The sequence below is a fragment of the Mobula hypostoma genome, chromosome 10 (assembly GCF_963921235.1).
Source record: "Mobula hypostoma chromosome 10, sMobHyp1.1, whole genome shotgun sequence".
Taxonomy (NCBI): Eukaryota; Metazoa; Chordata; class Chondrichthyes; order Myliobatiformes; family Myliobatidae; genus Mobula; species Mobula hypostoma.
The window spans coordinates 116,111,644-116,127,465 of NC_086106.1; the positions used below are offsets into that span (position 1 = coordinate 116,111,644).

Sequence of the window (15,822 nt, forward strand, 5' to 3'; positions counted from 1 at the left end):
ATCATTCACATGAACCTCCTCTGGACCCTCTCCAATGCCAACACATACTTTCTTAGATAAGGGGCCCAAAATTGCTCACCCAGTGGACGTCATTAGAGCTTCCAGCCCAACCCATCCCGCCAACCACCTTCAAAGAGAAGTACCAAGGATTCATGAAAATGAGTGGTTGTCCCACCCCATCAATGACGAAGCAGATGCATTTCCCTCATGTCATCACTTTTTCTTCAGGGGAGGAGTTTTAATTATTAAAATTCTCTTTAGTGCCTTGGTTATGGGAATATTCCTGCAGCTAACAATGGCCCTGTCTCAAGACTGAGCACTTGTGTGTTGGTTAAGGCAAATTTACCACAAACATTTCTGAACTATTCTATTCACAAGTTTCCTCTGCTAAACAGAAAGGCCCCAAAACAAAAGGAGACTTTTTTTTTGTGGTCCACCATTTCATCCCTCAAAGCAGATTTTTATCCCTTGATTAATTTTAAAATTGCTGGAACTAACACCAGTAAATTTGCATAAATCAATCAATGACAAGGGGACAAAGGAATTAGTGAGATCTATCTAATAACAGCAAGTCAACAAGTTTTGTTGTGCAAGGGGAGGGTGTTTGGGGGCTGATGTTTTGATGTTCTGTTTTTTTTTAATGCAGAGGGGTTGTTTTTTCGTCAGAGGACAATGTTCCTGTTCTGTTTTATGCAGCGGGGAGGGAGGTTTTGGGGGTTGATGACTGGCATGTTGTTCTTTTTTTGTGCAGGGGGTGGGGGTGGGTTTGACATTTCTCTCTGAATGACTTTCATGTTCTTTCTTTGTTTCCCGGCTATCTGCAGAAGGCAAATTTCAGAATTGTATATGGATAATAACTGAAGCTTTGAATCTCTGAAGTCAGGTGATGGAAACTGGTTGTCATACACTTAAGGAATAGGAGCCTTCTTCTAACTTGTCAACAATGTTCATTGCTTAAAAGGGCTTAATATTTTTTAAAATAACCTTCACAGCATGGCCTCTATCAATGAGGAATAAAAATATCTTTCATGACATTGACACAAAATAACTGATCTCCATAATGGCAGACTTCAAGAAAATTATACATGGTGTTCATATTAAAGCCACACAACTCACTGTGTCTCAGCCTTACTGTCCTCTTCAGTGTAACTGGCAGTTTGTCTTTTTAAAGTTAGGGTCTGTTCATCCTCTGTATGTTTATCAGTTTTTTAATTAGGTATTACATTCCCTACTGCTGGGTTACCAAAAGATCAATATGATGACAACATTCTCAGGGAGTTGCAAGCTTCCCATGTCCTGAACAGGAAGGTCGGTAGCCAAGCAGAGACGCACAGGGAAAAAAAAAATCTCAAGCCATTGAATTGTCTTAAAATAAATACTCATTTTCCCAACATGGTACTAAAAGGGCAATTTAAACAGCAATCAATGGAATGTTAAATTAGCAAAGAAGCAACACATACACAGTTCTTCAACCAGTTATGCCAGCTGCCCAATAATTTAATTGCAATTTAATTTACAAATTAACTAAGATTTACAAGACTGTTTTCTTACAGATATCTGTAATGTGCACAGCTAAAGCATTTTCTTTTAAAAAAAAAGCCATCAATCTCTGCATATGAAGGAAACTCTATAAAGAACAGCTGTTTTTAATTAGTTTTTGGCTTCATCCTTTCTTGGCGAAATTTTATTCTCAGTCGGCGTGTTAGCCAGAGTGTCAAAACTGGGGAATGAAAACTTTCCAACCTCTGTCTCTTATAACAGAATCAAAAACACTCAGGTTCAACACCTATCAGCAACTTTAAATTCCTCGGTGTTATCATTTCGGAAGACCTGTCCTGGGCCCAGCATACAAGTGCAATTACAACAAAAACATGGCAATGCCTCTACTTCTTTCGAAGTTTGCAAAGATTTGGCACGACATCTAAAACTTTGACAAACTTCTATAGATGTGAGGTGGAGAGTATATTGACTGGTTGCATCACAGACTGATATGGAAACACCAATGCCCTTGAATGGAAAATCCAACAAAAAGTAATGGATACAGTCCAGTCCATCTCGGGTAAAGGCCTCCCCACCATCAAGTGCATCTACATGAGGCAGCTGTTGCAGGAAAGCAGCAACCATCATCAGGGACCCTCACCAGCCTGGTCATGCTGTCTTCTCACTGCTGCCATCAGGAAAAAGGTACAGCAGCCTCAAGACTCACATCATCAGGTTCAGGAACAGTTATTACCCCTCAACCATCAAGCTCCGAACCAGAAGGGATAACTTCACTTCACTTGCCCCATCCCTGACCTGTTCCCACAACCTATGGACTCATTTTCAAGGACTCTTCATTTCATGTTCTCGACATTTATTGCCTGTATTTTATTCCTATTTCTTTTCTTTCTCTTTTGTATTTGCACAGTTAGTTGTCTTTTGTGCAATGTTTGTTCCCTCTGTTGGGTGTGGTCTTTACTGAGTATGCCCGCAAGAAAACGAATCTGAGGGTTTTATATATACGTACTTTCATAATAAATTTACTTTATTGCTTATTTATTTATTACTATTTCTTTATTTTTGTATTTGCACAGTGTGTTGTCTTTTGCACACTGTCTGGTGTGGTCTTTCACAGATTCAATTATTCTGTTATGGATTTATTGAGTATGTCTGCAGGAAAATGAATCTTAGGGTTGTATATGGTGACATATTTGTACTTTGATAATAAATTTACATTGAACTTTGTTAGAATCATTCCTTTTGATCTTCCCCAATCATATAAATCATCCCAATTGGTAAAGAATATATATTCAGTTTGATCAGTCCATCTATTTCCAGTAACTTTGTGTCTCCTTACTATTGCCAGATGCTGGCAGATGAGGAGTCGATTGTTATGCACATTTGGACTGAGGATTCCTCCTCCCTCTGTTTGGGAGCTTTGCATTGTCTAATGATTTATGGCACTCAGCTTCCTAACACAAAATCAAAGGCCGATAAGGAGAATGTCCAACTGCCAACTTATTTGAATGGAATGCAATCAATGTGTATTTTCTTAAAAATAAAATTACTTAAAAAATACTAATTAAACAAAGTAAATAATTAGATAAAAATTCATTATCCACCATAATGTGATGGATAGGATTATAGGACACATCCAGATATGTGCTGAGATGATGGCTTCTGTGCTGATTTGCTGGACATTGTTCATCTTCACTGGGTCCCAACTGGGGTCAACCATTCTTTCGAGCACAGTCAGCCGGGCCAGGAGTAGGTTCCAAACCCAGGGCATCAAATGTCACAGTGTCCCAGCTCTCATGAAGGGCAATAAATCACAGTAAGCCTTTGATATCATAGGACAAGAATTACTGCCTGACGCACTCTGAATAAGAGCACGGCTTTCTTTAGAATAATTCCTCCCAATCTACCCTGCAGCATGTACAAATTACTTTCACTGATAACACTACCAAAGTAAGCTGTCCTTCACCAGTCATAAAAATCAGAATGTATGCATTTTTAAATACATGGTTGAAACACCTTTTCTTATATTTACTCTATTTAGACTGATGGTCAAGCAAAATCTTCCCAAAACTAGACCCCACATTTTGCAGGGTTTTTATGTAAATACATTGCACATTTAATAAAGTTTGCATGAATTGCCAGTAGTACTTTAACACTTGATAAAATACACAGCTGATCTCACACAAACAGGAATTAATTATTCAAGAAGGCGACAGATCATACAATAAAATGTAGCATCAGAATGCATTGAAGAGAAAGATATTCAACATTTAGCTCAAGGACAATACCACTCAAAGCAGTCAATAACTACATTTCCTCGGATGTTGGCGGGATGGAACAATTCCTGGACACAATCCATTTGGATGATCTGGAGGATCTTTGGTGTTCCAGATGAAATCTTGATAAGCTCAAGGCAGTTCACAAAAATAATCGTTCCAGTTCCGATCCAGCAGCTTCCCTGAAACCAATCGTGCTTTCCTTTCATGATGTCTGAAAAACAAATCATACAGTGCATTCTAGTTAATCGGGGCAGCCACTTACTTGGGTCATCTCTTAAAGAATGAAAATTAATTGATAGCTGAGATTCCCTTTGTTTATTTGGAATATTATGCCATTTAACTGGAGCAGGCCACTACTACCGAACAATTTCTAATTAGCATCAAATGTGTGCACTTGTGTGGCAGTTAGACACTATACTTAGGGCAAACAGTTTTCAAATAGCATCAGTTGCGTATGCTTGTGTTCAAAAAGCAAGTCATCACTTTTTATTGTCTTTTCAACCATAACTGCTGGTGCAGTACACAGTAAAAACGAGACAATACAAAAACTACACTGAACTACATAAAAACTACACTAGACTACAGACCTACCCAGCACTGCATAAAGTGCACAAAACAGTGCAGGCTTTACAATAAATACAATGAAGTATATCTATCTAACTATCTATAAATAATAAACAAGACAATAGGCACAGTAGAGGGCAGTAGATTGGTATCAGTCCAGGCTGTGGGTATTGAGGAGTCTGATGGCTTGGGGGAAGAAACTGTTACACAGTCTGGTCGTGAGAGCCCGAATGCTTTGGTGCCTTTTGCCAGATGGCAGGAGGGAGAAGAGTTTGTATGAGGGGTGCGTGGGGTCCTTCATAATGCTGTTTGCTTTACGGATGCAGTGTGTGGTGTAAATGTCTGTAATGGCGGGAAGAGAGACCCCAATGATCTTCTCAGCTGACCTCGCTATCTGCTGCAGGGTCTTGCGATCTGAGACGGTGCAATTCCCGAACCAGGCAGTGATGCAGCTGCTCAGGATGCTCTCAATACATCCTCTGTAGAATGTGGTGAGGATGGGGGTGGGAGATGGACTTTTTTCAGCCTTTGCAGAAATTAGACGCTGCTGGGTTTTCTTTGCTATGGAGCTGGTGTTGAGGGACCAGGTGAGATTCTCTGCCAGCTGTTGACCAATAAATTTGGTGCTCTTAACGATCCCTACGGAGGAGTCATCGATGATCAGCGGAGAGTGGTTGTTTCATGTCCTCCTGAAGTTAACAACCATCTCTTTTGTTTTGTTCACATTCAGAGACAGGTTGTTGGCTCTGCACCAGTCTGTTAGCCGCTGCACCTCCTCTCTGTATGCTGACTCATCGTTCTTGCTGATGAGACCCACCAGCAAGACTTTTGTCACTGATAGTTGGTGATGAATAAGCAGCAAGACAATTCAGAACTGTTTTGCTCACTGTGGTTTCAGGCACTCAGCCTTGGAGATGCCAGAAACAGCCGGGATTGAAAATGAAACAATTTCATACTTCAACAAGTTAGGAATTTCAAAGAACTTGAAAGTATCGACAATCACCTTGAATGTTACAATGAAAATGACGTTTTGGGGAATGCAGTCATCAATAGCATTGTATGAAGGCAGTCCATCATCTACACTACGTGTCTGCGCTGATTTTGTTCATTTCCCATCAATCAAAAGAACACGGTAGTGATTCTTCCATTGACAACTATTAATTATCTTTTTTATACCTTTTTAACTATTTCCATGAAACTTTGGCTAATTGGGGCAGTCACTTAATTGTGCCAAAATGTACTGGTTCCAATGTGTCTCAATTAACCAGAATCCAATATATTTGAAAGCTAAAACATTATACAGTCAAAAGAACATGACAATCATGTGACCTCACAATCTATGGCCTTGCACGTTATTGTTCACCAGCTCTTTCTCTATAACATTTTATTCTGCACCCTGGAATTGTGTTTCCCTTGCAGAGGAGTCACAGATCACTACAGCACGGAAGCAGGCTCTTTGACCCACATAGTCCATGCCAAACTATTACTCTGCCTAGTCCCATCAACCCGCATCTAGACCATAGATGTCCACACCCCTCTCATCCATGAACTTCCCTTAAATGTTTCAATCAAACCCGCATCCACCACTTTCACCAGCAGCTCGCTCCACACTCACACCACCCTATGAGGGAAGACGTTCCCCCCTCAAATTCCTTTTAAATATTTCACCTTAGACCCTCAACCTTTGACCTCTAGTTCTAGTCTCACCCATCCTCATTGGAAAGTGGAACTATCTCAATGCACTAATGTGATTGGCATGCAAGACGTTTTTTCACAGTACTTCAACACGTATGCAATAATAAACCGATTTAGAAAAATTGGAGCTGATGAAGGTCATGTATCGTTTGCACAATTCAATGAGATCATGGTTGATTCAATCTCATCCTTGGGCTACCTCTGCCTGTCCACATATCCCACAATTACCATACAGTCCAAAAATCTGCCTACATTTGTCTTGAATACCTTCTAGGACAGCTCTTATGTGGTAAAGAATCCCAAATCTATGGACCTTAGGTAAGAAATTCCTCATCATGGTCTCCCTCTGTAATCCACAACACCCAGTTCTAGATTCCCACATAAGACTTAAACAAAAATGTTCAATGAACACAAAACAGCAGAGGAACTCAGCAACTCAGACAGCATCTATGAAGGGGAATAAACAGTCAACACTTCAGGCCAAGACCCCTCACCAGCTTTAATAGAATTGGATAGGTAAGAGCCCATCTTCCCATATTTCTTAATCTGATGACACCTCTTGGTGAAGTGCATGTTGGGATAGAGTAGAAGCAGATAAAAATAATGGGACTGATTGCTTTTATTCCTGAAACCCAGGAGCAGCATGTTCCTGTGAGGGTGAAGGTTAACGAACCAAATTCAGGGAACTCTGGCCAATGAGAGATGGAGTTTCTGGTGAGGAAAAAGAAGGAAATGTACATCACGCTTAGAAAGCTGAGTACGGACGAATCCCTAGAAAAACATTAAATGTTAATGACTAGGAGGGTGAAAAGGGGGAATGAGATGGATTTGGCAGGCAGAGTTAAAGATGATTCCAAGTGGTTCTTCAGTTATATTAACAGTAAAAAAATGACTAGGTCCTCTTAAAGGAGCTGAATGAGATGGCTGTGATTTTGAATGTCTATATCTCCTCAGTGTTTACTAAGGAGAATACCATAAATGCCAAAGAAATTAGAGCAATAAGTAGAGAGGCCTTAGATCATTTACATATGACAATGAAAGATGTATTTGAGGACTTAAAGTGCATTAAGGTGGGCAAATCCCCAGAGCCTGACCAAGTGCACCTAAGTGATCCCTGGAAGAATTCATGGAGGCCCTCAAAGAGAGATTCATTTTGTTGCTAGTCACTGACAAAGTTCCAGAAGCCTGGGCTGTGTCTACATAAGGACATAATAACTAGGAGCAGGAGTAGGCCATTTGGCTTGTTGAGCCTGCTCCACCATTCAATAAGATCGTGTCTGATCTGGCCATGGACTCATCTCCACCTACCTGCCTTTTCCCCATAACCCTTAATTCCCCTACTATGCACAAATCTATCCAACCTTGTCTTAAGTATATTTACTGAGGTAGCCTCCACGGCTTCATTGGGCAGAGAATTCCACAGATTCACCACTCTCTGGGAAAAGCAGTTCCTCCTCATCTCCATCCTAAATCTACTCCCCTGAATCTTGAGGCTATGTTCCCTAGTTCTAGTCTCACCTACCAGTGGAAACAACTTTCCTGCTGTGTCATTCCTTTGTTCAATAAGGGTATCAAGGACCAGCCAGGGAACTACAGGCCAGTGAGCCTGACTTCAACTGTAGGGACATTACTGGAGGGAATTCTGAGGGACGGTATCTAATGTTACTTGGATAGTCAAGGCCTGATCAGGAAAAAGTTAGCATGGTTTGGTGCATAGGAGGCACGTCCGGTGGATCTTCTTAAGTTATTTGAAAGGTAACTAAGGGGATAGATGTAGGTAGAGCAATAGATATTGTCTATATGGACTTTCGTAAGGACCTTAACAAGGTCCCACATGGCAGGCTGATCTGAAAACTTAGGTCGCATGGGATTCAGGGTGAATTGGCTCGATGATAGGAGGCAGAAGGTTGAAGGTCAATACTCCGACTGGAGGCCGGTGACGAGTGGGATGCCCCAGGGGTCAGTGAGGGGATTCCTGTTATTCATTATTTATGCACATGATTTGGACATGAATGTATATGGTACAATTATCGATGAGTGAGTGAATGGATAGGCTGCCAATGAAGTGAGTGACTATGCCCTGTATGTTGTGTAGATCCTTGAGTGTTGTTGAAGCTGCACTTGCCCTGATTCTCACCAAAGCATTGTAAGGCATTTCAAACATCAAAAACATTCATTGATATTCAGTAATGCTGATAGCTGATTAAACCTCTCGAGAGTTAGAGCCTTTCAGTGAGCCCATTGGGCTGTTCCAGTTGAGACACCACCCCCCACACCCCTCTGTCACCTGGCTTCCACAGAGAGGGTCAGAGAGATGCATGATGGGAACAGGCCTTGCAGCCCTCCAACCTGCTGCTAACCATTTACTGCAATCCTGCAGTCACCTCACTTCTGCCACACTAATGGGCCACAAGGCAAGAAACAGCATGTCTGGGAGGTGGCTTGCCAGGGACTATAGACCCAGGATAATGCTGCACAGAAACAGCTCCCTCAGCCCAACTGATCGACGCTGACCACTGTATATTCCCATCTGCCCATATCTGACCCATAACCCTCCCTCCTGTACCCTCCTCAACCACTTCCGTTGACAGCTCAATCCTGGTGCTCAGCACCCTCCGCATAAAGAAGTTTCCCCTTAGGTCTCCTAATCTCTCCCCTCTTATCTTATATCTGCGATCTCTAACATTGGATTCCCCAGTGCTGGGATGAGACCGACGGTCCACCTTATCCGTGTGCCTCATGATTTTATAAATTTCTGAGGTCACCCCTCATTCTCCTGCGCTCAAGGGAATAAAGATCCAGCATGGGCAACCTCTCCCTGAAACTCAGGTTGTCCAGTCCTGACATCATCCTCGTAAATCTCTTCCACACCATCTCCAGCCTGACAATGTAATTCCCAGGACAGGGTGACCTAAGCTGTACTCCAAGTGAAGTCTGAGCATCAACTTTTATATAACTGCAACATAATGTCCCTATTCCCAAACTTACAACGGCAGCATTTTTATAAACTATCTACAGCAGTGCTTCCTAGACTTTTTAGTCCAACGCTCCCCCAAAGATCTTTCATACCTGCCCCTCTTAGGCACAATATAATTTCTGGTAACCCTATAGTGTAGAAACATGTCGATATATGCTATCTTGAGAAAAATGATTCTGCTTTAAATTGTTATTTGTCTTTAAACCTAGCTTACACAATACCTGTGCGTTGTACAGCAGCTTCAATTTCAATGTGACCCTTGAGCTTGATGGTTTTTAGCAAGAATTGAAATATCCGGTTCAAGTTGTGACGGCAAAAGCCCTAAAGTCCCCATGCATAACAATGTCCAAGCAGTTTCTGTTTTTTGTGGGTATGTGCTTCACTGCACTGAAATTCTTTCAACAAGGTTGGAGGATGGAAATGGAATGAAGAGCAGTTGACAGACGGAGCTAAATATTCAATCCACCACTGACACCAAGGTAAGCGTGGGGAGGGAGTCGTCAGGGCCAGAGATACTCCCACCACAGTTACACACAAGTGTTTAATACTTCTTTCCAAAATGGTCAAATGTGACAGAATCCTGGTCCTGGGTCGAATATCCATAGGGGCAATGAGTGCCGGGCATGGCCGGGAGTCATGAGGGCAGGGGACCTACACTCCCCACCCCCCACCCCGGCTGGTTTTGTTGCTGGTGCTGTTCTGTTGAACGCACTGGGGATGGATTCTACTACAGTTGTGCTGGAATGTGTGGTGACACTTGCCCTTTTGGTATGTTGGTTGTTAATGCAAACGATCCATTTCACTCTACGTTCCGATGTATATGTGATGATAAATCTGAGTCATGATCCAGCCAGCTCACGTTAATACAGGCAGAGCTTAAATCCTTGGGGCTATTGCCCCGACGGAGCAGGAGCCCTGCGTCAGCAGCACCCTCAGGGCCCAATGGAACACAGCAGGATGGAAGGGGAAAGGGAATTCCTTTAAATTGCATGGCAGTGGACCAAAGTAAAGAAACCCAGCTATATTTCTGCTGTGATTAAAGCAAGTCATAGCATAAGCTTTCTTTGCCTTGAAGCTACATTACGGCATGTGCAAAGCCAGGCTCCAATGTAATTTTAAGAGTTCAGTTAATCACAAATGGGTCACAGTTCTACTTTTGTGACTTACAGTGTCCAAGATATTTCACTAAATTAACTCTGCTCATTTCAGTCTCTTTTGCTAATGGCATAATTTACAAACAAGAACTTGCTCAAAGTCTGAGTTTGCCATTAATGTCTGCAGACTCTCCTTCCCTGCACATCCTCGACAACATTTCCCTCTACAAATCAGAGAGCGATCACGTCAGAGCGGATGGGGAGAACTGGGAAACAAAATAACCAACTTCAGACAGGCCAACAGTCATTAAAGCCAGATGCAAATGCCGAACTTTCCATGCTGGCTCGAAATTGATATTAGTATGTGCTACTCTTGGCTCAGTGCGAGAACTTGCCTGAGTGAATGCGGCTCCATTCTAGCGATTTGAGTACCTAATCACAGGAGTACTGCAGTGTGGTGCTGAGGGTACGCTGCACTGTTTAAGGTGCCATCTATCTAACATGCTGCTAGACCAAAGTTGGGCTCTATAGATAGAACAGTTACGGTCCAGTTTGGTTCCATAACCTATGGACTCACTTAATAAGGACTCTACAACTCATGTTCTCAACATTATTTATTTATTATTTGGGCTTGTTTTGCATTTGCACAGCTCGTCTTCTTTTGCATGTTGGTTGTTTGTCAGCTTTTATTTGTGCATAGTTTTTCATTGATTCTATTGTATTTTTTGTTCTACTGTGAATGCCTGCAAGAAAATGAATCTCAGCGCAGTATATGGTGACGAGGATAATAAATTTACTTTGAAACTTTGACAATCACCCAGCATCATTAAGAAAGATCCCGTGACTGCAAATTGCACTGTTTTCTGTGCACTCTCATTCTCTGCACATGCAAACCTGTTGAAGCTTTATTATGTTTCAGAAGGATTTTTTTTTTGGTATTTTGTGGTGCCTGAGATTATAAATGTCTCTACAAAAATGGAAGTGTTTTGCTTTTCATTTTGGTTACGGTGGAGGAGTGGTGGGAGAAGGTATGAAGCCAGTATGTGCACATTCCACCCCCCGTCCCCACTCTTTCACCCTTCCCAAATACAGGAGTTTGTATGTTCCTTCCGCGACCGTGTGGGTTTCCTTCGGGTGCTTTAGTTCCCTCCCACATTCCAAAGAAGTACGGGTTAGTAGGCTGGTGAATTCTGGGCAGGATAGTGTGGCACCAGGTGCGTGCTGCCCCCAGCAGAATCCTGGGAATCACTGGTGCAAAGTGAAGCATTTCACTGTATGCTTCTATGTCTCCATCTAAGTGCAACAAATAAAGCTAATCTTTCTTTCACGTATACATTGGGAATACTGTAACTGTTATCTCTGCCTCCAAGGTTTCTTGCTTCCTCGTGACTGGGTTAATAAGTCATGTTCTGGACGTGCGGCATCACTTGCAATCGTTGCTGATTCGAACTGGCAAAAACAATGCATTTCACTGTATGTGATAAATAGGGCGAATCTTTATCTTTAAAACCTCAGCCCTGGCAACCTCTTGTGCTTCATTCAAGTGACCATTTTGAGAAGGAAACAGTTTTTAACTGTTCTTGAAGACACAAGAGCAGCAGGTGCTGAATCTGAGGCAACATACAAGTTGCTCAAAGCACCGAACCACATCTGTGGAAGGAAAGCAATTGATGATCGCTCATAAAAATTATTAAATCAAACCTTATTCAATTCTGGCTCTGAATTTTAGCTTCAAAATGGAAGAGGAAGATTTTTTAAGTAGTTTTTGGCTACTTATAACCTTCAGAACGCTAGAGTTAAGCATGAGGGTGCCTGAATTATTTTGACAGACGGCTGATCAATGGAAATTACTTTTTCTTTTCCAAAATAATTAGAAGGAACTACGAACCTTCTGTTGATTAATTCAGTTTTTTAAAAAATTGGCAATACCAATGAGAAATTAACTAGGAAATAACATAACACTCAAAGCAAGCAACCTGAATTACTAAAGACAAGCAAGCATTGAATAATGCATTGTAATTCATAGTTCAAGATTGTCATTCAACCATACATGAATATCCATGAATACAAATGAAACAGTGTCACTCTGCAGCCAAGGTGCAAAACACAGTGCCAACAGTCACACGCACAGCACAAAGCACATATTAGATGTCAATAAAACACAGACACACGAAAAAATAGTCCAAGACCCTGAGTCCAACAATATTGCAGAAATCTACAAGTGGAACACAACACAGCTTGTCTTCTGCAGAGCAAACACTGGGGGGCAGTACCACCTCCACCTTGGATGCTGGGTCACACTGCCTGGGGCGAAGTGCACCAACACTGACTGCATCCTTCCAGTTTTATGACTACGGCAGTAAATAACACAATCTTTGTCCTGGAGAGAAAAGAATTCCAGTTTTGTTGCTAACATCATAGGGCACCACAACAGTGTGTGACGCTACTACAACTCCGGGCGTCAGAGTTTGGAGTTCAACCCCGGCATCCTCCGCAAGGAGTCTGTACATCCTCCCCATGGGAGGCATGGGTTTTCGAAATTCAAAGTAAATTACTTATCAAAGTCACCATATACAACCCTGAGATTCATTTTCCTGCAGGCATTCTCAATAAATCCATAATAGAATAATAACCATAATAGAATCAATGAAAGAGCGCACCAACTGGGCGTTCAACCAGTGTCCAAAAGACAACAAACTGTGCAAAACAAGACATAAATAAATAATAATAATAAATAAGCAATAGACATTGAAAGCGTGAGATGAGGAGTCCTTGAAAGTGAGTCCATTAATTGCAGGAACATTTCAGTGATGGGGAAAGTGAAGCTGAGTCAGGTTATTCCCTTTGGTTCTTCGGTTTGCTCTCACAGTCAAAAGACGTACCAGTTAGTAGGTTAATTGATCAATGTAAGTTGTGTCAGCGTGACTCGAAGGGCAGGAAGGAGCTGTTCCGCGCTCTGTCTCAGTAAATAAATAAGAGCATTGCAGCTATGGTTCTATAAGGTCTGGGCACCCCAGCCAGCAATCTAATCGGCATTTTCTACTGAAAATTTTCTGCTTCCTACATACAAAATGGTTTTCATTTCAGTCAGTCGATGTTCCATCAGTCCTTTGACCCATCCATGTTTATTAGCGTATACAAATTAGCTTAGTGCATAGAAAGGGCAGGGCTCCACTAATGATCCTCCCTACTGATCTTAAACCAGAGGTCATCCAACAAATTTATATAGCACCCTAAAATTACTCCTGAAATTTAAAAAAAAGTAAAATTATTTCCCCTTAAAAGCAAAATCAAATAAAACTGTAGAATATATTGGTTCAATTTTTCTACATCAAAGAGGAGGAGCAACTTATATTTGCATAGCATGTTTCATGATGTTCCAATATCCAATTTTAGAGGTACTTAAGGATAATTCTATAATTTAAAGTCATAGAGCACTATAGCCCAGAAACAGGCCCTTCCGCTCATCTAGTCTGTGCTGAACTACTATTATGCCTAGTCCTATCTTCCTGCACCCAGACCATAGCTCCCCCCGCCGTACCACTCCCATCTATGTACCTATCCAAATTTATCTTAAATTTTGAAATCAGATCCACATTGTTCCACTCGTACCACCCTCTGAGTGAAGTTTTTCCAAACTTAGTGGAAAAGTCTTGCTTGCCTTTGCCCTATCTATACCCCCCTCATCATTTTGCAAACCTCTATCAAGTCTCCCCTCACTCTCGTACACTATAGGGAGTAAAGTCCTAACCTATTCAACCATTCCCTATAACTCAGGTCTTCAAGTTTTACAACATCTTTGTAAATTTAAGGAACTATAAAAGGTTAATTACTAGGGATATTGCATTCATTTTCAATCTCTGAGCAGTGTGACGTGACGGATCATTCTAGAGAGCCCTAAATTATCGAGCACATTGGATGGTCTGGGTCCATTACAATCAACGACGGCAGCTTTCTTGGAAATTAATAGACCAATCGGCAACATTCTGGCTGTTTCTTGATCACTATTACTGATACCATTTTTTATTCCAGATTTTATTATTTGCATTTAATTCTCCAGTTACTGCGGTGATTTTCAAATGAATCTCTTTGGTTTAGTGATCAATGCACAGATAATCCTTCCAATGGAGTGTAAATGCTGTCCAGGACGGTCACTAATGCTAGGGTCAACTTCTGTGTTGTGTGATTCCAACAGGAAACAGAGTGAAAGGAGAAACAAAAGAAATGGCTTGAACAAGATTGGTAGAGTTATGGATTGTATAGAAAGTTGCTGTAGGTCCAACGGGACATAGGATGCAGGGCTAAGCTGAGAAGCAGCAGATGCTGTTCAATTTGGTAAAGCAGGAAGTGACCCACTTTGGAAGATTGAACGTGAATTCAGAGTACAAGGTCCATGGCAGAATTCTTATCAGTGTGGAGTCTTGGGGTAAGGTGAGTGGAGGAAAGTTTAGTGGGGGAAGTCAGATGTAGATTTTTGTTTACACAGAGAGTGGCAAATGTGTGGAATTCACTGCCAAGAGAGGTAGTAAAGGATGATATTTAAGAAACTCTTCAATCAGTATATGGATGAAAAACAAATAGAGAATTATGGGCTATGTAGGAGGGAAGGGTTAGAGTGATTGTGGAGTAGTTTAAAAGGTTGGCACAACATTGTGGGCCAAAGGGTCTGTTCTAGTAACCATACCCTCATTATAATGAAGAGAGCACAACAGTAACGAGATGGTTGAACAGCTGACTCCTTTCCAGGTAGAACAGAGACACCATTACAGTGACGGGTGACGGGACAGCAGCCTGAGTGATCTCTGACACGCTGGGGTGAAGAGCATGTAGGTAATACTCCCACATCCGATCACTTGTCAATAGCAATCCATTGAATTAAATACAGCAATGCACACGAGCCTTTTACTCCCATTTGATCATAAAGTATATGTTTTACACCAAACAAGATATATTCAAGCAAAACAAATCAATGTGGGAAATTGTTCAATATTATACAGTCTTTCAAAGCTGCCACTTCCTCTATCTGCGTCCCTCACAAATATAGGGACTTTGTCCTCACTTTTTGTCATTTAGGAGAATGAAAACTCTGATTTCAAACATCTGTTGTCTTGCAGCTACACCCACTCACGGGGAAGGGTTTGGGAGTAAATCTCGAGGGAAAAATCCAGAGCTGGAGGTCCTATGTTGAGTTCAACACTGACTGGCAACTCCTGCAATGCTGCTGGTGCCAAACTGTACCTGTCGCTGCCTTTCCTTTGGATTCATCAGCAGTGTGAGGAGTGGGAGCCTGTTACATGGGCAAAGCTCGCTCTCCATATCAATCTGCCCCGGATTACATACCACATAGACAGCTAGGACACAACAAACATCGTCAACCCTGACCAATAAGATAGCCCCAAACCGTCTACCCAAGACTTATCCCCAGTTTGGAAGAACAAATTATTTGAGGAAGAATCTATATGGCAATAATTATCTCCATATTCCAAAGACATAGATGTTAGGGTTAGTAAGTTATGGGCATGCTACATTGGTGCTGGAAGCATAGGGACACTTGCTCACAGCACATTCTCATCCTGTGTTGGTCACTGACACATTGCACTGTATGTTTCAAAGTCCTTCTTTCCTTCCTTGCGCCCCAAACTCCTGGTGGAGTCGTCTGGGTGCCGTCATGACAAGCTTTGTACCAGTCTGTTCCATCTGTCACGGTTGTGTGCCG

General features: G+C 41.8%; 1 protein-coding gene across 1 annotated transcript in view; it reads right to left on the bottom strand.

The window, feature by feature from the left end:
- Positions 1-1,370: 1,370 nt before the first annotated feature.
- The window catches only part of LOC134353132 (oligophrenin-1-like), a 241,667-nt gene continuing 227,215 nt past the window's right edge, over positions 1,371-15,822 (bottom strand). Inside the window, exon 24 of the mRNA XM_063061073.1 lies at positions 1,371-3,987. Within this exon, the coding sequence (XP_062917143.1) occupies positions 3,979-3,987 (9 nt within the window). The 3' untranslated portion in view covers positions 1,371-3,978. The remainder of the gene's footprint in view (positions 3,988-15,822) is intronic.